At 48.5% G+C, this 25,126-nt stretch overlaps 1 protein-coding gene and 1 non-coding gene across 5 annotated transcripts in view; both read left to right on the top strand.

Annotated features, from left to right (window-relative positions):
• Positions 1 to 25,126, top strand: part of MIER1 (MIER1 transcriptional regulator) — a 67,739-nt gene that overhangs the window by 29,430 nt on the left and 13,183 nt on the right. For all 4 annotated transcript variants that reach the window (XM_063939142.1, XM_063939141.1, XM_063939144.1 and 1 more), the window contains exon 9: positions 11,077 to 11,158. In XM_063939142.1, the coding sequence (XP_063795212.1) occupies positions 11,077 to 11,158 (82 nt within the window). The remainder of the gene's footprint in view (positions 1 to 11,076; positions 11,159 to 25,126) is intronic.
• LOC134959528 (U5 spliceosomal RNA) lies at positions 3,992 to 4,111 on the top strand. The gene has a single exon (XR_010187553.1). It is a non-coding gene; the product is annotated as a U5 spliceosomal RNA (small nuclear RNA).

The raw sequence follows: 25,126 nt of genomic DNA, 5'->3' as shown, positions 1-25,126 counted from the left end.
GAGCGGCTACGTGGTCGGGGGAGAACACGTTTGTAAAATTCTACAAATTTGATACCCTGGCTAAGGAGGACCTGGAGTTCTCTCATTCGGTGCTGCAGAGTCATCCGCACTCTCCCGCCCGTTTGGGAGCTTTGGTATAATCCCCATGGTCCTTTCAGGAACCCCAGCATCCACTAGGACGATAGAGAAAATAAGAATTTACTTACCGATAATTCTATTTCTCGGAGTCCGTAGTGGATGCTGGGCGCCCATCCCAAGTGCGGATTATCTGCAATAATTGTACATAGTTATTGTTACCTAAATCGGGTTATTGTTGTAGGGAGCCATCTTTCAGAGGCTCCTCTGTTATCATACTGTTAACTGGGTTTAGATCACAAGTTGTACGGTGTGATTGGTGTGGCTGGTATGAGTCTTACCCGGGATTCATAAATCCTTCCTTATTGTGTACGCTCGTCCGGGCACAGTATCCTAACTGAGGCTTGGAGGAGGGTCATAGGGGGAGGAGCCAGTACACACCACCTGATCATAAAGCTTTACTTTTTGTGCCCCGTCTCCTGCGGAGCCGCTATCCCCCATGGTCCTTTCAGGAACCCCAGCATCCACTACGGACTCCGAGAAATAGAATTATCGGTAAGTAAATTCTTATTTTTTGTGCCTCCAGTGGCACCTTGGGATCTTAACGTGGTGTTGAGTTTCCTGAAATCACACTGGTTTGAACCACTCAAAACGGTGGAATTGAAATATCTCACGTGGAAGGTGGTCATGCTATTAGCCTTGGCTTCGGCTAGGCGTGTGTCAGAATTGGCGGCGTGGTCACATAAAAGCCCTTATCTGGTTTTCCATGCGGATAGAGCAGAATTGCGGACCCGCCCACAATTTCTGCCGAAAGTGGTTTCATCCTTTCATATAAACCAACCTATTGTGGTGCCTGTGGCTACTACTGACTTGGAGGATTCCGAGTTGCTTGATGTGGTCAGGGCTTTGAAGGTTTATGTAGCCAGAACGGCTAAGGTCAGGAAAACAGAATCTTTGTTTATCCTGTATGCTTCCAACAAGCTTGGGGCGCCTGCTTCGAAGCAAACTATTGCTCGCTGGATCTGTAACACGATTCAGCAGGCTCATTCTGCGGTTGGGTTGCCGCTGCCTAAATCAGTTAAGGCCCATTCCACAAGGAAGGTGGGCTCTTCTTTGGCGGCTGCCCGAGGGGTCTCGGCATTGCAGCTTTGCCGAGCGGCTACTTGGTCAGGTTCAAACACCTTTGCAAAGTTCTACAAGTTTGATACCCTGGCTGAGGAGGACCTTGTGTTTGCTCATTCGGTGCTGCAGAGTCATCCGCACTCTCCCGCCCGTTTGGGAGCTTTGGTATAATCCCCATGGTCCTTACGGAGTCCCCAGCATCCACTAGGACGTTAGAGAAAATAAGATTTTACTTACCGGTAAATCTATTTCTCGTAGTCCGTAGTGGATGCTGGGCGCCCATCCCAAGTGCGGACTTCTTCTGCAATGCTTGTATATAGTTATTGCTTAAATAAGGGTTATGTTATAGTTGCATCAGGGTTGATCTGATGCTCTGTTGTTGTTCATACTGTTGACTGGGTAAAGTTATCACAAGTTATACTGTGTGGCTGGTATGAGTCTTACCCTGGATTCCCAAAATCCTTTCCTTGTACTGTCAGCTCTTCCGGGCACAGTTTCTCTAACTGATGTCTGGAGGAGGGACATAGAGGGAGGAGCCAGAGCACACCAGAATCCAAATTCTTTCTTAAAGTGCCCATGTCTCCTGCGGAGCCCGTCTATTCCCCATGGTCCTTATGGAGTCCCCAGCATCCACTACGGACTACGAGAAATATATTTACCGGTAAGTAAAATCTTATTTATATTACATATGCCCTGGAGGTGTAATGTCCCCACTACCTGTATGAGTGTGACGGGGCCCCTGGTAGCCGGGGGAACCTCAGTGCAGTCACATAGCTGCCAGTGTACACTTACTGTGCTTATATTACATATGTCCTGGAGCTATAATGTCCCCACTACCTGTATGAGTGTGACAGGTCAACTGGCAGCCGGAGGAGCTCAGTGCAGTCACATAGTTGTCAGTGTACACTTACTGTGCTTATATTACATATGTCCTGGAGCTATAATGTCCCCACTACCTGTATGAGTGTGACAGGTCCCCTGGCAGCCGGAGGAGCTCAGTGCAGTCACACAGCTGTCAGTGTACACTTACTGTGCTTATATTACATATGTCCTGGAGCTATAATGTCCCCACTACCTGTATGAGTGTGACAGGTCAACTGGCAGCCGGAGGAGCTCAGTGCAGTCACACAGCTGTCAGTGTACACTTACTGTGCTTATTTCTTTTTCATCCACTAGGGGTCACTGGAGTACTCTTGGGATATGGACGGGCGCAGCCGAACAAAGGCACTGAATATTTAAATTTAGGACTCTCCACCCCTCCATATCCCCGAGTACCTCAGTGTACGACCTCAGTGTTTTTTCGGTGCTCACAGCACTAACATCGGCTTCTGGGAAGATTCCCACATTTGGTGGAAGATTTTATTAAATTTTTCATTTTTGCTTTTTATTTTTACACTTCCCTTCCCAGTTTCTAGAAAAACATGGGTCCGGGATGGTGCCGCTGCAAGGCAGCGCATGGCGTGTCGGTCCTCACAAAGAGCACCCTCACAGCCACAGGCAGCCCACTGTCTCCTGCAAAGAGCTGGACGGAGCTTACAGAAAAAGCCCCGTCACAGCCAGGAACAAGCTGGACGGAGCTTACAGAAAGAAGCCCCGTCACAGCCAGGAAGAAAGCCCCGTCACAGCCAGGAACAAGCTGGACGGAGCTTACAGGAAGAAGCCCTGTCATAGCCCTCACTACATGCGGCACGACGAGCAAGGTATGGTGGGGTGTCAGGGCGGTCAGCTCACGCTGCCGCCCTGCTGTGTGGGGAAAGTGCTCCTTTACCGATGGCCGCCGCTGATACATACTCCCGCCGCTGCTTACAGGTGCCGCCGCTGATTATCCAGCCACCGCTGTGCGAGGCCGCCCGAGCCAGCCACTCTACGCTGTCGCTATCTAGGGGAAACAGCTCGGAGCGGCCGCACGTCACTCAGAGACGCCGGCCGCTCTTCCAGCGCTGATTACCCGGCCACCGCAGCCCGCCGCTGATTACCCGGCCACTGCTGTAGGAGAGGCGCCGCCCGCTCTTCCGGACGCAGCTCCCCGGCGCTATACACAGCGCTCCCCTGCTTCCGCTAGGCTCCCTGCACCCGCTCCCGTCCGCTGCAGGTAACATGGGGGAGAAGCTACCTCACAAGCAGCGCAGCTGCAGGGGGGGTGAGGGGGAGTAAATGCCCATAGCAGCAGCACCATATAGCAAGGCTGCATGGGGTAAGAAGTCATAGGCTGTTCAGCTTTTTAAACAGACAGTTAGTTATAGGCTATCAGTGTCATAACCTAAACTATGTTTCTAACTGTAAGCATGGCAGCCATTTTTAACCATGTTTCCTGGTTTTTCTGTTAAGGCTGCCATATAATGTTAATAAAATTCACTGCAGGCAGTGTTTATATTAACTGGAAGGCTAACTAAAGGCATGTATTGTAAACTGCATGTATTTTACTGTATACTAGACCTGTGATTATCACTGTATAATAGGCTATTAAGCCTATATTAACACTGCAGCAGGTATTGTAACCTGTCCTGTGAGTTTCAGTGTAAGCATGGCATGGGGGCCATTTTAATCATTACTGTTTCTTCCAGTTTATAATTCCAGAACATTCCGGCCATACACCTCTACTCCACAAGGAGGCGCAGGGGTGTTAGTGGGAATTTTGGTTCAGGTTTCACATAAGTTAGCCATGTAAACTGTATTTCGACATAATTCTGGAACATTCCTGCCCTACATCTCTAAGCCACCAGAGGCGCAGGGGTGTTAGTGGGAATTTGGTTCGGGTTTCACATGCCCATGTGAACTGCTTTTCACATAAAGAATACTCTGGTTTCTCTTCACATCGAAGAAATCTTTCGCTTTTACTAAAGATTTCCGTAGAGAGAAACAACCATGAGTTTCATATCAATATGCTGTTCAGCAATAAGATATATATATGACACATAATAACTTCAATAGGTCGTGCAAGTGTCTGTCTGTTGCCTATTGTGGTGTCTGTCTACATAGCGAGTAAGGCTCTAGCGCAGACTAAAAATAATTTTAAACATTGGCAATTCAAATTAAAGGAGCGGTAACATCGGAGTCTCGGAAGTTACTCCGCCAGCTCTAACAAAAGACAGTCTTTCCAAAGGGCCAATTTCCCTTTGGGTACCAGAGTGTTTATTTGACTGGTCTTATAATTTAATGCACGATTCTATGTCAAATCTCACACCGAACGAGTGAGAAGGGTACATTAGTCCAGCACTCAGATAGTGCGGGGTTTTTGACAACCATACATAATCGTTTCCAAAATGACGCGATCCGCCATTGGTAAATGCGTCTCTATCAAACATTATAAAAACCCAGGATACATTTGGGTCACTAGACTCTATGTATGAAACAATGACGATCACTGTTAAAAGAAGCTGCAGAGTATATCTGTAAAGCTTCTGCTAACGCCGGTTACTTTCATCGTCGCTAGTTTAAGCGCGACAAGGCCAGAGCTTGTTTGCTCCTAAATTTGATATTCAGCCATTACCGCATCCAGTATCAAAACGCAAATACTTGTACCGGCGTTTAATCCCTTTAGACTTCAGTTTTTTTTTCAAAACGGTGGTACAAAACAGTCACGCCTTGTAACGACAGGACGCTACAGTCAGCAAGCCAGTGGTTTGATGATCTCTTTTCCAATTGTGGAAGCGCGTCTTTACATGTTACATTTGCGGGGTTTCCAGACTTCAACTCATGGATGTCTCAGCTATTTACAGATTAAAAGACAAGACTGCCTCTGTCGAACGGTTTGGCAGGTTGCCATTTAGTCTCTGCTGGTTTTCAGCTGTCTTTATAATCCAGGCAGTAGTACACCAACAGAGTCAGGGTTACTTATTCCTCTCTGTTTGAAAAAACCAGACAGCTCCGTCGCAATCTCAATCAGCAAGTCATTTACTGCAGTGGGAAAATGGATTTTCTCATGTTAGTATTTGCTTATTGGAGCCACAAAATGGCATAATTGCACTTGATCTTCACAATGCGTATTTACCCATTCCGGTTTGTTCATCACAGGTTCTAGCGTTTGCAAATCGCCACAACCATTAACCATTTCAGGTCTACCGTTTCTTATCGCCTCGGGTATTTACCAAAGTGATGTTGGTGATGATAGCTCATCTCACATAAGAACTCTGTCTCAACAGAGTTTCTTTATCTTAGATGATCTGCTCATAAGAACTCTGTCTCAACAAAGTTCCTCTAACTTGCGCTACTAATGTATACTGCGGTGGCAGATCAAGTTCAAAAACAATCGCATCTAATTCCGTTTAAACGATGTCAATTCCTAGGTAAGATTATAAATATGGTTAATCAAAGACATTTACCTACTACACCAGTAAGAACAAATGTACATCTAGTAATTAGTGCAAAACACGCACACTAGCGGTACATTGGTGTATTCACCTGTTAAGAATAATGATGTGTTTCAAAGCGATTTAGTTCAACGCCCTTCACTCGCGTTTCCCACAGAGGGGCGAGGGTGTATATACTCTGGACGAGAGTCGCAGAGGTTCAGGAGTTGTAGTTAAAAAAGATCAGCGACAAAGGTTCTAAAACGGATTACGACAGATTGCTGTCGATAAATGTCCTGGAACTCCGTGCATTTTACAATGCACTACATGCTTCGCTTTCAGTCTGACCAGGGGCAGTCAGACAACGCAACGGCAGTTGCATACACAACAACCAGGGAGAACCAAAAAGCCGCATGACAATGCGGCAGGTAACTCGAATCCTCAATTGCTCAGAACACCATTATGTGGAAATGTCAACGAGGTTCATTCCGTGAGTGGGCATCTGTTACACAGATGATCTCACCCGTCAGGATTTAGATCCTGAAAACTGGACATTAAATCCACAGGTGTTTCATATGTGAGTCCACAGAAGGGGGTTACCCTCATGTATACATGATGGCATCTCGCCACAATTACAAAAGCTCAGTATGTGTAACAAGGGCAGTGGCGGGGGAGTCTCTCACATTCATGTGGTCATTCAGCATCGTGTATCTGGCTCCACCATTTTTCCGCTGCTCTCTCCGTTGCCAAAACGGATCATAAGACAGTTGTCACAGTCATACTAGTGATATCTCATGGGTTTCGGAGAGCTTGCTTCTCGAATCTCCAAGGAATACTTGCACACGATCTTGGCCCGCTCATAATACGTCCAACCTGTTACAACAGGGAACGTTCTGTTACCCATAGTTACCTATGTACCTATTACCTATGTACCGCAGCTGCGGTTGACGGGGTGAGGGTTCAGACCTCCCTCTTAAGAAATAGGGCATTACAGTATTGGTTATACCAACCATGTTACGAGCTAGTAAGCCGCTTAAGGCAGCTCATTATTACAAAATTTCGTGTGCTTACATAGGTGGTAAAGCTCGGAAGTTTCCGACATCATCCTTCAAGTTACCCGTATTCTGTTAAACGGGGTGGGATGGAAAACTGCGTTTATCTGCACTGAGGGGGCAGGTATCTGTGTGGTAAACTTATTTCAAAGACGTTTGACTCTATTGCGTCTGTACACACCTTCTACAAGGTGTCATCAAAGTTCAGACTCCATTTATCCCACAAGATGTCATCAAAGTTCAGACTCCATTTATCCCACCTACAGCGCCAGGTGACTTGAGGTTGGGTTCAGATTTCTTACAGTTTTCATATTTTGAACCCTTACAACAAATGGGGATTAAGTTTCTCACTTTGGAAAACATTTTTCTTCTAGCCTTGGCTTCGGCAAGGGTTTTGTTTTCATATTTGGGTGCCTTGTATTCCAAGCCACCGTATTTGAGTTTTCTCATGACAAAGCAGATCTTCGGACGAATTCCGCTTTCGTATTCTTCACATCAATATACCAATAGTGGTTCCTGTGTGGACAGCACATTCTAGAATTCTGAATGTGGTACACGCATTACGCGTTTATATATGTCCCGAACGTCTACAGTACGTGATACGGATACGTTGTTTGTTCTCGAAGATGCTGCCAACTGGAGTTAGCCAGTTTCTCAGCAGACATTATCCAGTTGGATAATAATGACTACAAGTCAGGCTTACTTTAAGGCTAAGTTACAATCGCCTACGTCAGTAATAGCTCATCCCACAGGTTCTGTGGGAATGTCAGACCCAGCGGGTCGTGGAGCGTCTACGACGCGGCTACATAGCCTTCAGTGCACCACGTTTGTGCACGTTTACACGTTATGAATGGTGGCGGCATCAGCATCTAGCTTTGGCTGCCTACTGTTACAAGTATCAAACAGCTCTCCCGCCCACGAGGGAAGCTTTGGTACGTCCCAAGAGTACTCCAGTGACCCCTAGTGGATGAAAAAGAAAATAGGATTTTGGTACTTACCAGGTAAATCCTTTTCTTTGAATCCATAGGGGGCACTGGACGCCCACCCAGAGCAGTTTTACCTGGGTTGTTTTAAGCTCAAAGGAGCTTAGGGTAACACGTTTTACCTAGTTGGTATTAAGCTCAGAGGAGCTTATGGTAACACATTTTCACCGATTGGTTCAAATTATAAAGTTCTGTCGGTTATGGTGTCAACTGTTTAGTTGACAGTAAAGTTATGGGTCAACTTTGTTGTTGTCCGTTATGTTATAGGAATTCTCCATTGTCAACCTCTCTATATAGTTCCTGTTCGCTCAGTAAAAAACACTGAGGTCGTACACTGAGGTACTCGGGGATATGGAGGGGTGGAGAGTCCTAAATTTAAATATTCAGTGCCTTTGTTCGGCTGCGCCCGTCCATATCCCAAGAGTACTCCAGTGCCCCCTATGGATTCAAAGAAAAGGATTTACCTGGTAAGTACCAAAATCCTATTATTACATATGTCCTGGAGGTGTAATGTCCCCACTACCTGTATGAGTGTGACGGGGCCCCTGGTAGCCGGGGGAACCTCAGTGCAGTCACACAGCTGTCAGTGTACACTTACTGTGCTTATATTACATATGTCCTGGAGCTATAATGTCCCCACTACCTGTATGAGTGTGACAGGTCCCCTGGCAGCTGGAGGAGCTCAGTGCAGTCACACAGCTGTCAGTGTACACTTACTGTGCTTATATTACATATGTCCTGGAGGTGTAATGTCCCCACTACCTGTATGAGTGTGACAGGTCCCCTGGTAGCCGGGGGAACCTCAGTGCAGTCACACAGCTGTCAGTGTACACTTACTGTGCTTATATTACATATGTCCTGGAGGTGTAATGTCCCCACTACCTGTATGAGTGTGACAGGTCCCCTGGCAGCTGGAGGAGCTCAGTGCAGTCACACAGCTGTCAGTGTACACTTACTGTGCTTATATTACATATGTCCTGGAGGTGTAATGTCCCCACTACCTGTATGAGTGTGACAGGTCCCCTGGTAGCCGGGGGAACCTCAGTGCAGTCACACAGCTGTCAGTGTACACTTACTGTGCTTATATTACATATGTCCTGGAGCTATAATGTCCCCACTACCTGTATGAGTGTGACAGGTCCCCTGGCAGCCGGAGGAGCTCAGTGCAGTCACACAGCTGTCAGTGTACACTTACTGTGCTTATATTACATATGTCCTGGAGGTGTAATGTCCCCACTACCTGTATGAGTGTGACAGGTCAACTGGCAGCCGGAGGAGCTCAGTGCAGTCACACAGCTGTCAGTGTACACTTACTGTGCTTATATTACATATGTCCTGGAGGTGTAATGTCCCCACTACCTGTATGAGTGTGACAGGTCCCCTGGCAGCCGGAGGAGCTCAGTGCAGTCACACAGCTGTCAGTGTACACTTACTGTGCTTATATTACATATGTCCTGGAGGTGTAATGTCCCCACTACCTGTATGAGTGTGACGGGGCCCCTGGTAGCCGGGGGAACCTCAGTGCAGTCACACAGCTGTCAGTGTACACTTACTGTGCTTATATTACATATGTCCTGGAGGTGTAATGTCCCCACTACCTGTATGAGTGTGACGGGGCCCCTGGTAGCCGGGGGAACCTCAGTGCAGTCACACAGCTGTCAGTGTACACTTACTGTGCTTATATTACATATGTCCTGGAGGTGTAATGTCCCCACTACCTGTATGAGTGTGACGGGGCCCCTGGCAGCTGGAGGAGCTCAGTGCAGTCACATAGCTGTCAGTGTACACTTACTGTGCTTATATTACATATGTCCTGGAGCTATAATGTCCCCACTACCTGTATGAGTGTGACAGGTCCCCTGGCAGCCGGAGGAGCTCAGTGCAGTCACACAGCTGTCAGTGTACACTTACTGTGCTTATATTACATATGTCCTGGAGGTGTAATGTCCCCACTACCTGTATGAGTGTGACGGGGCCCCTGGTAGCCGGGGGAACCTCAGTGCAGTCACACAGCTGTCAGTGTACACTTACTGTGCTTATATTACATATGTCCTGGAGGTGTAATGTCCCCACTACCTGTATGAGTGTGACAGGTCCCCTGGCAGCCGGAGGAGCTCAGTGCAGTCACACAGCTGTCAGTGTACACTTACTGTGCTTATATTACATATGTCCTGGAGCTATAATGTCCCCACTACCTGTATGAGTGTGACAGGTCCCCTGGCAGCTGGAGGAGCTCAGTGCAGTCACACAGCTGTCAGTGTACACTTACTGTGCTTATATTACATATGTCCTGGAGGTGTAATGTCCCCACTACCTGTATGAGTGTGACGGGGCCCCTGGTAGCCGGAGGAGCTCAGTGCAGTCACATAGCTGTCAGTGTACACTTACTGTGCTTATATTACATATGTCCTGGAGGTGTAATGTCCCCACTACCTGTATGAGTGTGACAGGTCCCCTGGCAGCCGGAGGAGCTCAGTGCAGTCACACAGCTGTCAGTGTACACTTACTGTGCTTATATTACATATGTCCTGGAGCTATAATGTCCCCACTACCTGTATGAGTGTGACAGGTCCCCTGGCAGCCGGAGGAGCTCAGTGCAGTCACACAGCTGTCAGTGTACACTTACTGTGCTTATATTACATATGTCCTGGAGCTATAATGTCCCCACTACCTGTATGAGTGTGACAGGTCCCCTGGCAGCCGGAGGAGCTCAGTGCAGTCACACAGCTGTCAGTGTACACTTACTGTGCTTATATTACATATGTCCTGGAGGTATAATGTCCCCACTACCTGTATGAGTGTGACAGGTCCCCTGGTAGCCGGAGGAGCTCAGTGCAGTCACACAGCTGTCAGTGTACACTTACTGTGCTTATATTACATATGTCCTGGAGGTGTAATGTCCCCACTACCTGTATGAGTGTGACTTGGCCCCTGGCAGCCGGAGGAGCTCAGTGCAGTCACATAGCTGTCAGTGTACACTTACTGTGCTTATATTACATATGTCCTGGAGGTGTAATGTCCCCACTACCTGTATGAGTGTGACTTGGCCCCTGGCAGCCGGAGGAGCTCAGTGCAGTCACACAGCTGTCAGTGTACACTTACTGTGCTTATATTACATATGTCCTGGAGGTGTAATGTCCCCACTACCTGTATGAGTGTGACAGGTCCCCTGGCAGCCGGAGGAGCTCAGTGCAGTCACATAGTTGTCAGTGTACACTTACTGTGCTTATATTACATATGTCCTGGAGGTGTAATGTCCCCACTACCTGTATGAGTGTGACAGGTCCCCTGGCAGCTGGAGGAGCTCAGTGCAGTCACACAGCTGTCAGTGTACACTTACTGTGCTTATATTACATATGTCCTGGAGGTGTAATGTCCCCACTACCTGTATGAGTGTGACAGGTCCCCTGGCAGCCGGAGGAGCTCAGTGCAGTCACACAGCTTTCAGTGTAATTAACAGTTGAAACTTAGATACTGTTGGGCAGTTGCTATATGTAATTAATATCCGTGCTGCTATTTATTATCGTTTCTGAAACACCAATCTTTGTCTCCCAGGCCCTTTATGAGCTGGTGAAATGCAATTTTGACACAGAAGAAGCCTTGAGAAGATTAAGGTTTAATGTGAAGGCTGCCCGTGGTAAGCACTTATCTCATGGCAGAGACAAAACTGCTCTACCGGTACCAAACTCATCATTACTTCCATTGGGCTGACCGCATGGACTGCTTCCCCAGTCAGATTATCTGGTACAATACATCTGTAAAGTTGTTGGGAATATGTCCAAGGGGAGACTACGCTTAGTAAAATCACCTGCAGCCCATTGCAGGGCACTCGTCCTATCCAGAGACACACACTCCCAGCTCTGGCCCCGCTACTGGTCCGATCTCTTCATTACACCACATGGTCTGTGCGCTATTCCTGCCGTGTCCGCTCTCCCAGTAGCATTCACCTCTTGGCGTTTAGGCGCTGATGTGAGAGAACATTGGCCAATGTATAAGGATAGCAGAAACCTCTTCTCAGTCTCATTTTCTAACCCACCACAAAGTAACGCCCCTCAGCCTTTTACTTTCTAGTCTGGTCAAGGGTGCTTGGAGCACGGTCAAAATACATGAGCTACATTGTATGAGCCTATTTTGCTATTCCTATAAAGCTGCTTCATCTGTGACATTTCTTCACTGAAAACCAATGTAAAATCTTCTAATTAACGTTCAGTTTGTTAAAAAGAATCAGGCAGCTTACAGCAGGGTCTCACTTACACGTGCAGGAGACAAGTGCTTAGAAATGTCTAGACCAGGGGTAGGTATCCGCACTAGTTCAGCAAGGTGGCATCTGGGGATCATCTGAGTGGCCATTGTAGGCTCCGTCGCTCTCTTATGCTTGCTGCACCGCCACCTTCCCTCACAGAGGAGATCTTTGGCCTGCCACAGTCAGTCCCGCTCACAGTCTGATTACAGTACAAAACTCTGTGAATGTCGTTGGGGTATATTCAATATCTGTCGGAAAGACGGCAGTTTCCGACAGGTTTAGGTCGGAAGGGGTTCCGACCTATTCAATGTGTCCGACTTTTCGGAAAGCTTTCGGATTGACTGCCGCTGCCTCCACAATCCACCCTGAGGGAAGCGGCGCTGGGGTGAGGGGAGCGGCGCCGGGCAGACGGGAGGCGCAGCGGGCAAATCAAACAGTCTGATTTGTCCACTCTTTGAATAGGGGTTGTCTGATCCATTCCGACAAATGCATGTCGAAATGGATCCGACTCTTAATGAATACACCCCATAGTCTGCAGACTACTAAGTATTAAGCTCACCATAGCAAACTAGCCTCGACAAAGGAAGGACAGGGGGAACACTGACCTTTACTGCCCATTTCTTTTTCATCCACTAGGGGTCACTGGAGTACTCTTGGGATATGGACGGTGCAATAGCAGGGATACGCACATTTAAATATGTAACCCTCCTTCCCCTCCATGCTCCCAAGATGCGTCAGTGTTTTTTTTGTGCCTTCATCAGGTAAGGGAACACTCTAGATCCTCCAGATGTTTTACTTTTTTCATCACAGCCCTTCCCAGCTTACTAAGAAGCTTGGGTCCGGGTCTGTGTGTGCTGCTATAGCAGCAGAGAGATTGTCAGCACTTATGCAGGAGAAGCCCCGCCATAGACTCTCATCAGCGTTAGCTGCAGGGAGCAGGACAGAGTTTGAAGAGAAGCTCCGTCGGTGCCTCCAGACCTGGGCAGTGTGGTGCAGAAGGTAATGAGCGGCGACTCACGCTGCCGCCGCTCCGTGTGTACCATTTTCACTATATACTGTGTGAAGGGGAGCAGTACAGACCTGTATATGTGCACAATGATCTGTATGGGCAGTAAACAGGCTGCGGAGGGGGCACCTAGCTCTCCCCATATGCTGCATTACTGTATATGTCATGGCGGACAGCTTACGCTGCCGCCGCTCCATTAGGGGCTGTTTGGTTGCTGGGGGTAGCGGGGCGGTCAGCTCATGCTGCCGCCCCGCAGTGTGTGAGGCAAGTTATGTTTCAGCTGCATCTCCCCAGCGCCCAGCCGCGGACAGCTCTCACCGCTCCCCAGCTCTCAATATCTTATCTTTGTAGCTATTTCTATATCCTGTAATGGCTCCGTAACCTTTTATAGCTATTGTATTGTAAGCCTATGCCACCCTGATTACTATAGCTATTTCTGAATAAGTGCTCCTTACCCTGAAAGTAAACCAGATCAGCTTTGGTACTGTGTGCTGTCCATCGCTAAATCCTGCTAGCTCTGTCTGTTACTCCTTGATGCTACTACTTTCCCTTATGTGGTCAATTTAGTTGGGAGCGAGTTTGCTCTTGTGAGATGTTTTCCCTGTGAATTTGCACAGCGAATTGCATCTGGAATTTATTTCCAAATTCACATTTCTTTTTCCCAGCAAATTCATGTTTTTTTTTTTATATGCAGAAACTCTCGTGCACCCCTTCCAATGAATAATCACTTAAATGGGTTGAAATAAGAGGATTTTGGTACTTACTGATAAATCCTTTTCTCTGAATCCACTCGGGGACACTGGAACACTTCAGACAGCTGGGGTGTGGAGTATGCAGACTGGAGGTGGCACAATGTAAAAGAAATCTAAAAAGAAATTATGCACAGCCGGCCTCTCCCCCCTTCACGCCCCTTATCCCTCAGTTTGAAAAATGTTATGGAGAGAAGAGGGAACATGAAAATCAAAGGCCCTATGGAGAGGAACCAACCACAGCAACAAGTCAAACAGCAACCAAGAGCCATTAACAGAATAATTCAAACTTTGAATAAAATTAAACAAGAACACTGCAGTTTGACAGCATTGATGCGGGGGAGTCCAGTTTCCCCAAGTGGATTCAGAGAAATGAATTTATTGGTAAGCACCAAAATCCTCTTTTCTCTTTCATCCACTAGGGGACACTGGAACACTTCAGACAGCTGAGGACGTCCCAAAGATACTCTCATGGGCGGGGACGTGTGCGCTGATGACCACGTGGCCGCTCTACAAAGTTGTGTAGTGGAGGCTCCTCTAGCTGCCGCCATTGATGCACCCACTGATCTGGTGGTATGAGCTCCTACTTGAAAATCGACCCTCTTACCACAAGATGATAAATCGTATCCATCTAGCTAAGGTCTGCTTTGAAGCAGGCCAACCTTTCTTGGGCCCATCATACAGAACAAACAACGAATCAGACTTTCTAATAGAGGCCGTAGTCTGTACTTAAATCCTTAAGGCTCTGACCACGTCCAGAAATGAGTCTCCCTCCACCACACCCTGAAAAGAGGGAACCACAATGGGTTGATTTATGTGGAAACCTGAAACCACCTTCGGTAGAAACTCAGCTCTTGTACGGTGCTCCGCTCTGTCCTCATGAAAAACCAGGAAAGGAGTCTTACATGATAGAGCTCCCAACTCAAAGACCCTTCTTGCTGATGCCAAAGCCAGTAGCAGAGTAACAATTGTGTAAGTAATAATTGTGGGTCTGTGTGATGCTCCAGCCACCACAAAGATAGATTTTAATGTCGTATCCAGTTTGCGATCTGAGACATCCTTTAACGTAGTCACATTTGGTATTGGTAAGAGTGTCTCTTTTGACAGTCTTGCCAAGGAAGTGTCTACCATCGGCGCCGTCTCCCACTTAGACATCACCCCTTTGGGTAATGGGTAATTAACGGTAAATTTCCTTGGCATTTTAAAGCGTTTATCAGGCTACTTCCATGCCTCAGCCATCTGATCCTGTAGAGTTTTAGGATTCGGAGAAACCACTGTTGGTGGCTTCTGAGATTCAAACAATTCATAAGCCTCAGGTCTTTAACTTCTGCTTTGAAATTAAGGACCTGTTTTACCTCTTCAATAAGAGAGGTCAGCCCTTTAATCTCAGAATCCTTCTCCTTGAGGATCGCTCTCCATAGCCTGTTCTACACTCTCTCCTTCTTCCTCTTCTATGAGTTCCTCCTCCGACTCTTCTCGCAGGAGAATGAGATCTCTTTAACCGCCTTACATACATTTCCTTCTGTCTGCGCTGGTGGAGTCATTCTAATAAGGAATTCCTCCATAGTTTTGGAAAACCCTGCAGCCCATTCTAAGTGTTGCTTCCGGGAATCCTCCATTTCCTTAGAAATATCAGCCAGGGCATTTTCCCATGCCTCAGAAGGACCACTACTCACAGGTTTGGGCGTCCATTCCTAAACTTGTGTCGCACACCCCGGAGCTGCCAACCTTAGTGCTCTTTTTACTACACTTTGAGCACAAATAGCATGTCTCTGCGGTCTTGGTTGGTGCTTTTGGCATGTTAAAACATATACGCATACAGCACTCAGCACTACTTTCAACTCTCCTTGGACCCCGACGCTCATTGCACTCTAATATAGTGGAAGCCTGCAGGGAACACGCTACAGGAGGGGGGACGGGTGGGTGTAACTACTTGTGCCTTTACTCACTGTTCTCCGGCTGCGCTCCTGCTGACCCCTTCGAACGGGGTCTTTGTCTCTCTTTAACATAGGACACCATTGCCCCCCTTTGATATAGGTTGGCTTGGCTCCTGTCTATCTTTTAAAAGCAAAATACCTTCTTCATGGAGCAGGAGCTCCTTTTCCTGTGCTGCACCTCCCAGCACAATTTTTCAAACTGAGGGATAAGGGGTGTGAAGGGGAGGAGCCGGCTGTGCATAATTTTTATTAGATTAGATTGTGCCACCTCCGGTCTGCATACTTCACACCCCATCTGTCTGAAGTGTTCCAGTGTCCCCATGTGGATGAAAGTATAATTTGATCTATAACTACATAAGTTTTCAAGTTAATTTCTCTGAAAGGATTAATAACGGGTTGAATGATTTAGGAAAGGTACGTGGCGGGGTAAATGGTGTGGGACAGGGAAGTGGAGGTGTAAATGGTGTGGGACAGTTTTATGTAGAGGTGTAAATGATGTGGGACAGGTACGTAGGGGTGTACGTGGCGTAGGAGAGATGTGGAGGTGTAAATGGTGTAGGAGAGGAATGTGAATGGTGTGGGACAGGTACGGCGAGGTGTGAATGGTGTTGGGCAGGTACGTGGAGGTGTGAATGGTGTGGGGCAGGTACGTGGCGGTGTGAATGATGTGGGGCAGGTACGTGGCGGTGTGAATGGTGTGGGGCAGGTACGTGGAGGTGTGAATGGTGTGGGACAGGTACGTGGAGGTGTGAATGGTGTGGGGCAGGTACGTGGAGGTGTGAATGGTGTGGGGCAGGTACGTGGAGGTGTGAATGGTGTGGGGCAGGTACGTGGAGGTGTGAATGGTGTGGGGCAGGGACGTGGAGGTGTGAATGGTGTGGGGCAGGGACGTGGAGGTGTGAATGGTGTGGGGCAGGTACGTGGAGGTGTGAATGGTGTGGGGCAGGTACGTGGAGGTGTGAATGGTGTGGGGCAGGGACGTGGAGGTGTGAATGGTGTGGGGCAGGGACGTGGAGGTGTGAATGGTGTGGGGCAGGGACGTGGAGGTGTGAATGGTTTGAGGCAGGGACGTGGAGGTGTGAATGGTTTGAGGCAGGGACGCGGGGGTATAAATAGAGTGGGACAGGTATGTAGAGGTGTAAATCAGTGGCTCTCAACCTCAGTCCTCAAGTAACCCCAACAGGTCATGTTTTCCAGGTCACCCAGCAGTTGAACAGGTGTATTCATTACTCACTGACACATTATAAAAGACCCACAGGTGGAGCAAATTATTTCACTTGCAATCCTGTGAGGAGACCTGGAAAACATGAACTGTTGGGGGTACTTGAGGGCAGCGGTTGAGAACCACTGGTGTAAATGATGTGGGACAGTTACGTGGAGATGTAAATAGTGTGGGACAAGGTACGTGGAGGTGTAAATGGTGTGGGGCAGGGACGCCCAGGTGTAAATGGTGTGGGGTAGGGACACCGAGGTGTAAATGGTGTGGGGCAGGGACGCCGAGGTGTTGTATTGATGGGAGAGGGGTTTTAGAACTTGTACAAAGCACTGAAAATGACCATAAATAAATGTTTCTGCAGTTTGATGAAAAACACTTGTTTACTTTTTCTAGGATCCATAAGGGATATTGGGGAGACTTAATACGATGGGGTATAGACAGGGTCCAAAGGATCCAGTGCACTTTAAATTTCTTCAACTGGGTGTGCTGGCTCCTCCCCTCTATGCCCCCTCCCACAGGCAGTTTAGAAAAAAGTGCCCTCAGGAGAGGATGCACACTCTGAGCTCCAGAGAGTTTTCTTCAGTTTCTTTTAAACGTTTGTTATTTTTGGTATACTGTTTGGTCACTGGCCTTGCGAGGTGCTTCCCTACTGCAGGACCACTGTCCTGAGGGGTGGTTGTTAAGCGGGGCACTGCGCCTTGGCTGTTACAACTGCAGCACGCTGCACACCCCTAACACTGCCTGTAGGTGACGACTGTGGTGAGCACAAACCGGGGGCCCCGCTAGAGGGGGGGTCCCCCGGTTCAAGGTGCGGCTGAACGCGGGCGCAGCATACGGGACCCTCCTGGGGTGGACCCGCTAGAGCCCCCCCCCCTTCCCCCTGGCTTCAAACAGCTTGAACTAGCACCCGTGTGATGTTTTTAAGCAAACAGGAGAGATTGCCAGTATAAAAAATCACTGTAGCTCCGGCGCCATTGGAGCTACCTCAGAGCGGGACCAGAGGCATTTTGGCGCCTTCCTCTGCTTAATGCAGCACAGACAAAACCCACAGTTCTTCCTGGCTCACAAGACACACTGGAAAATTGGTACAGGGTGTAGCAAAGGGGGAGAGCCGCTATTGTACACTATCTGGGTCCTCTACAGGACAGAAATTATTAGTGTTACTGTGATATAATTAGCTGTCAGCATCACTGGGGCTGTGCAGTTAGGGGTGTGCTGGTGTCTCTCTCTGTGTCTCCTCTCGCATACAGTAGGGCAGGCTTGAAAAGTATTACTGTATGTGTGTTCCTGTGCTTACTGTGAAACATGGGTAAACACAAGCTGTGCAGTGTATGTCGCACTAGATTCTCTCCAGTATAATCTGATTCTGTTTCTTGTGAACAATGCAGCCAATCTTCACAAATCAGTGAAGGGGCTGGGGAAGAGGGTCCAGAGCCCTCCTGGCTAGGGTCTCTTAAAACTATGTTGTCTGATATGTCCTCCCAGCTCACTGCAAATGTACAGAAAACTCAGCTACTACAACGGGCTGTTGCAAATTTAGCTGCAGATGTTACACCCCCCCCCCCCCCCCCTCCTCTCTGTAGCTCAGGACCACAGAAGTGTGGTTTGCCTGCTCTACTCTCTGATCCCGATGAGGAAATACAGGAGGATGGGGAGGACTTGGATCCCCGTTAGTGGGGATTCCGATTCTGCTCAAGGTATTGAACCCCTCATTCTGGCTATACGAAACGTGTTAAAGCTCCCTCTAGAGGACGCTGCGTCACAGCAGTCGTTTTTATTTACACAAAACAAGCCTAATGTCACTTTCCCTGATTCTGCAGAGTTAGATGACTCCTTTAAATTAGCCTGGAAAAATCCAGACAAAAAATTCCAAGTGTCAAAAAAATAGGAAGGTAGGAAATTTTGTGAAGAACCCCGGGGGTTGATGTATCAGTCTCTCGACTGTCCAAAAAGTCGTCGCTGCCTGCCCCGGCCTCCTTTACTATAAAAGATCCTGGGGGCAGAAAAATAGAGGCTACACTCAAATCTATTTACATGGCAGCAGGTGTATCGCAAAGACCGGTCATAGCGGGTTGCTGGATGACCCATGCTATTCATTCATGGGCCACTCAAATTCAGGAGGGCCTCTCCAGGGCTATGCCTCTGGTCACTATGGTGACCCTCCTCCGGCACATTCAAAGGGACGCAGAATCAAAGCGCAGTGTGGAATCCCTCTCTTTTTCAGGGGAATGGCTCTTTGGAGTTGAGTTGGATACGTGGATTTCCAAAGTCACTGCTGGGAAATCCACGTTTCTCCCCTCTGGGGCCCTGCCGGGTAGGCGTTCCTACCTGGGGCGGTCTGTTCAGTCCTTTCAGTCTAACAGATTTTGTTCTAGGGCCAGAGGTGCCTCTAATGCAAATAGAGGCACCAGAGGCAAGTCAAAAAGACCTGCAACCGCCAGTTCTTAGGAACAGAGCACTAGTTCTGCTTCCACTTAGTCCTCAGCATGACGGTGCCCACCCACCCCGAGGAGATCTCGAGGTGGGAGCCTGACTGTGTCACTTCAGCCGCATCTGGGAAAGCTCCTGCCAGGATACCTGGGTCAGGGACCTCATTTCTCAGGGCTACAAGTTGGAGTTCGACGGTGCTCCTCCCTAACGATATTTTAAATCAGGCTTACCAGCTTTGGAGGATATGCAGGTTACATTGCAACAGGCCATCCGAAAGTTGGTCCAGTCCCATGTCATTGTTCCAGTACCGATACCACATCGGGGCAGGGGTTATTACTCCAACTTGTTTGGTTCCAAAGCCTGACTGCTCTGTACGGCCCATTTTGAACCTAAAGTCCTTGAATCCTTACCTAAAGGTTTTCAAGTTCAAAATGGAATCCCTGAGTGCAGTGATTGCGGATCTGGAAGAACAGGAGTTCCTGGATATCAAGGACGCCTACCTTCATATTCCAGTTTGGCCACCTCATCAAGATTTTGAGGTTTGCCCTACTGGACGATCACTACAGTTCCAGGCACTACCTTTTGGCCTGTCCACGGTTCCGAGGGTATTCACAAAAGTGATGGCGGAGATGATGTTCCAACTCCGGGTCCAGGGGGTGAATGTTGTCTCTTACTTTTATCAGAAGATCATCCATGTAAGATCCAGGGAGCTTTTATTGCTTCATATCAACCACACTATCCAACGTTTGTCATGCCATGGGTGGATTCTGAATCTACAGAAATCTCACCTGGAACCGACTCGGTGGCTCCTGTTTTTGGGGATGTTACTGGATACAGTGACCCAGAAGGTGTTCCTCCCAGAGGACAAGGTGAGAACACTTCAGGAGATGGTCCGCATGGTGCCTCGACCTGCTTGTGTATCCATCCATCTTTGCATCAGATTGTTGGGAAAGATGGTCGCCTCCTACAAGGCGATCCAATATGGGAGGGTCCATGCCAGAACATTTCAATTGGATCTCCTGAGCAAGTGGTCCTGATCACATCTACAGATGCAACAAATGATTCGGCTGTCACTTCAGGCCAGGATTTCCCTCCTTTGGTGGCTGCAGTCCTCCAGTCTCCTGGAAGGCCGGAGTTTCGGGATTCAGGATTGGACCCTCCTCACAACGGATGCGAGTCTGAGAGGATGAGGTGCTGTCACCCAAAAGGCGCAGTTCCAGGGCAGGTGGTCAGCCCATGAAGCCCTCCTTCAGATCAACATTCTGGAACTTCGGGCGATCTACAATACTCTCATTCAGGCCTCTCCTCTGCTTGCGAATCACGCAATCCAAGTTCAGTCGGTCAACGCCACAGCAGTGGCCTACATAAGTCGGCAAGGAGGGACAAAAAACAGAGCCTGCATGCGAGAAGTGTCAAAGATACTCCTCTGGGCGGAAAGAAATGAAAGAGCAATGTCAGCAATCTTCATTCTTGGACTTCCTCAGTCGTCACGACCTCTACCTGGGAGAGTGGGGACTCCACCTTCGGGTGTTTCAGCAGATCACCCACCAGTGGGGCTGCCCGCAGATAGACTTGACTGTTTAATCGTCTCAACAAGAAGTTTCGCTGGTATTGCTCTCGAAGCAGGGACCCTCAGGCGAGGGCAGTGTACGCACTGACGTCGCCTTGGCCTTACCGGCTGGTCTACCTGTTTCCTCCAATTCCGTTGCTCCCAAGGGTGCTCAAGCGAATCAGAAATCCGGGAGTCCAGGCAATTCTGATTGCCCCGGATTGACCTCAGAGGCCATGGTACGTGGATCTTCTGGACATGTCCGTCGAAGACCCTTGGCCTCTACCACTAAGAAGCGATCTTCTTCAACAAGGACCGTTCATCTACCCGGACTTACGGTGTATTTGTTTGACAGCATGGAAGTTGAGCGGAACATCTTGGCTCACAAGGGCCTTTCCAAAAAGGTTATTGCTACCATGGCTCAGGCCAGGAAACCTGTGACATCAAAACACTATCATATCTGGAGAAGTTATGTCTCTTGGTGCGAGGAACGCACCTATTCACCTGCAGAGTTCCACTTGGGACGTTTCTTACGTTTCCTGCATGCTGGTGTGGATAAGTGCTTCAGTCTGGGTTCCATTAAGGTCCAGATTTCAGCTCTCTCCATTTTCTTCCTGAAGAAATTGGCACTGTTGCCAGACGTTCAGTCCTTCTTGCATGGGGTACTCCACATGCAACCTCCGTTTGTGCCGCCTACGGTGCCCTGGGATTTGAATGTGGTATTGGAATTTCTACAGTCCTCCTGGTTTGAGCCTCTGATGACGGTAGAAGCTAAGTACCTCACGTGGAAGACAGTGATGTTACTGGCCCTGGCTTCTGCTAGACATGTCTCAGAATTGGGGGCCTTATCGTGTAAAAGTCCATACTTGGTGTTTTACGAAGACAGAGCGGAGCTCAGTACTAGGCAGCAGTTCCTGCCGAATGTTGTCTCTGCGTTTCACCTGAATCAACCTATTGTGATTCCGTCCAGTTCTGACATTTCTGCTCCTCTGGAGGCATTGGATGTCGTGCGAGCCTTGAAGACCTATATCAAGCGGACGGCTCGGATCAGAAAGACAGATTCCTCGTTCGTGCTCTATGATGCACAGAGGAAGGGTCGCCCTGCTTCAAAGCAGTCCATTGCTCGTTGGCTTAGGTTTACTATCCAACAGGCCTATGTGTTGGCAGCCTTACCTGTTCCTAAGTCTCTGAAGGCCCACTCTACAAGATCTGTGTGCTCTTCCTGGGCTGCTGCCTGTGGAGTCTCGGCCTTGCAACTATGCCGAGCCGCTACCTGGTCGGGGAAGAACACCTTTGTGAAGTTCTACTAGTTTGATACCCTGGCCAACGGGGATACCCAGTTTGGGCAGGCGGTGCTGCAGCAGTCTCCGCACGTTCTGGAAGGTTTGGGACGTCCCCATCGTACTAAGTCTCCCCAACATCCCTTATGGATGCTAGAGAAAATAGGATTTTAATTAACCTACTGGTAAATGCTTTTCTCGTATTCCATAAGGGATATTGGGCGCCCGCCTCAGTGCGTTGACTTTTCTGCAGGTTCTCTTTTATGTGGTTACCTGTTCAGCTGTTGCTGTTATTGTTACCAACTGTTTCTGGTTGTTTTAGGTTAGTGGTGTGCTGGTATGTAAATCTCACCACTCTATATTCCTTCTCTCATATATGTTCTTTATCCTTCAGGCACGTTTTTACCTATAACTGCCTGTGGGGAGGGGGCATAGAGGGGAGGAGCCAGCACACCCAGTGAAGAAATTTAAAGTGCACTGGCTCCTTTGGACCCCGTCTATACCCCATCGTATGAAGTCTCCCCAATATCCCTTATGGACTACAAGAAAAGGTTTTACTGGTTGGTAATTAAAATCCTATTTCTCTTTCATCCACTAGGGGACACTGGAGCAGTCTTAGACATTAGGGGTGTGAAGCTTGCAACCGGAGGTGTGGCACAATCTAAAATTAGCATTGTCTGCACAGCCGGCTCCTCCCCCTTCACATCCCTCAGTTTGAAAAATTGTGCCAAGGAGGTACAAGCACAGAGGGGAGCTCCTGCTCCCTGAAGATTTATTTATTTATTTAATTATTTTATTTTCTCTTCATTTATGACTGACCCAATCCCTCGTAACTAAAAGGAGGGTGCAGGTTTTTTAAAAAACAAATACGGTAAATTCCCGATCCCACCTAAATGAAAGGGGGTGCAGGCTTTACCAGAAGAAAAGGCTGCGTCCCCCTAATAAAAGGGGGACAAAGTTCAGGTTTCAGAGACAATGATTCCAGCTTAAGGGGTCTGCATCTCTATAAGGACACCAACTGTGAGTACTGTTTGTTTAATTTAGGCTCATAGCAGAGATCCCGGTCAGCGGCGCTGCAGAGAGCGTGTGCGCCTGACCGGAGTTTTATGCCCGCCATAGAGTAAGTCCCGGCGTTAGGCTTATAGCGGCGGCCGGAATATCCTCAGCCGCCACTAGCACTGTTAATTATGGCGGCGGGGAGATCTCAGTCAGAGGCGCAGCATGGAGTGTGTGCGCCTGCCAGTGTTTTTCTACCCGCCCTAGAAGACCCAGCGGCCGGAAGACCCAGCGTTCAGCTCCCAGCGGCGGCCGGAGGATCCTCAGCCGCTGCTGGCGCTGTTAATCAGGGCGGCGGGGAGATCGCGGTCAGCGGCGCAATAGGAGGCCTGTGCGCCTGACCAGAGGTTTTCTGCCCGCCTTAGACCCAGCGTCCAGATTTAGCGGCGCCCGGCGTCTTAGCGGCTGCTGGAGCTGTAAATCACGGTGGCGGCATATGGGTACAGAGCCCCGTCACAGCTGCCCTTTTAGTAAAAACTGCCACGGGGCGAACGGGTGCGGGGCGCCTACTATTGCAAGATAGTAGATGTGACAGAAACATTTCAATTGCGGCCATATTAATAAGACGGTGTAGGCGCCAAATAGGGTTAGGGGGGAGATACGCCCCTTATCATTACGCAAACCAGTTGGATCAGAGGGAGGGATATTACAGGTATCCGGACTCCAGGTCGACACACCTTAGGTCGACGCCAATTGGTCGACACACCTTAGGTCGACGCCAATTGGTCGACACACCTTAGGTCGACGCCAATTGGTCGACACACCTTAGGTCGACATGGACAAAAGGTCGTCAGGAACAAGGTCGACATGGAAAAAGGTCGACATGAGTTTTTCACGATTTTTTTCTTTTTTTGAACCTTTTCATACTTAACGATCCACGTGGACTACGATTGGAATGGTAAAGTGTGCCGAGCGAAGCGGTAGCGGAGCGAAGGCACCATGCCCGAAGCATGGCGAGCGAAGCGGTGCACTAATTGGGGTTCCCGGTCACTCTACGAAGAAAACGACACCAAAAAAAACACACAACTCATGTCGACCTTTTTCCATATCGACCTTGTTCCTGTCGACCTTTTGTCCATGTCGACCTAGGGTGTGTTGACCAATTGGCGTCGACCTAAGGTGTGTCGACCTTTGTGCTGTCGACCCTCAGTCCCAGACCCGATATTACACTACATAGAGCTCCTTCTGCTGGTAACAATTTTAGTAATGTCATACAATTTTAAGTTATATTTTCAAAGGATTTCTACAAAAGATCCTGTGGAAAATAATAGGAAGCAATGGTTTCGTTAACCACAACAAACAGTTGGAGGTGCGTTGGGTTGCAGAACGGCTGGTATTTATTTAAAAAAAAACATCCAGTTTACCTTTGCTTCATTCATCCGTCAGTCTTTCTCTTCCTCGTTAAAGGGTGAAACGACTGCAGACTGCTCTGGGTCGGGACTAAGTCAACATGGCTAAAGCACCAACCAAGAGCAAGGAAGATGGAAATACCACCCGCGCAAGCAGTACCAATTGTGCGCAAGGCGGTTAAATGACCCCTTCCTATTATACCAGAATAAGAGGAAGAGGAGGGTCTCGGATTTCCAGTGGTCCCAATATTGCTACGGCCTTTCTTCCCGTAATAAAATAGGTGATAGTCGGGCTGAGTGGTATGTATTCGGTAGGGTAAATGGATACGCACTTTGAATGGGCTGCGTCACCCTAATGAAAAGGGTAACAAAGACCTTTGTACCCTGAGAGACAAAGATCCCTTTTGAAGGGACCTGCATCTCTCAGCAGGAGATCCTCGGAAGCAGAGGGATAGGTACAGTGAGTACTGGTTGTAATGCAGACATAGTAGCTCTGCTGCGCCACCCCCCCACCCCCGCTCTCCCCGCGACTGCTTCTCAAAGAGGATTACTTTGGTTGCTCAAAGAAAGATGCACTAAGGTTAACAGCCCTAGGGTGTGCGACTCTAAAAATGGGCACACGACCAAGGGGCAGTAGTCCGTCACGATTAGGAAAACATACCCTGACATGTACTGTATTTTAACATTTGAAATGGGCTGCGGGCCTTTCCAGAACAGAGTAACTCATAGTTAGAATTACTCCATTCGCAGGGGTATAACAGAATGACCAGAAACGATACGGAGACCCCTT

This window comes from Pseudophryne corroboree, chromosome 9 (assembly GCF_028390025.1).
Source record: "Pseudophryne corroboree isolate aPseCor3 chromosome 9, aPseCor3.hap2, whole genome shotgun sequence".
Taxonomy (NCBI): Eukaryota; Metazoa; Chordata; class Amphibia; order Anura; family Myobatrachidae; genus Pseudophryne; species Pseudophryne corroboree.
Note: the sequence above shows the minus strand (reverse complement) of the source record. Positions and strands in the feature narration are given on the sequence as shown.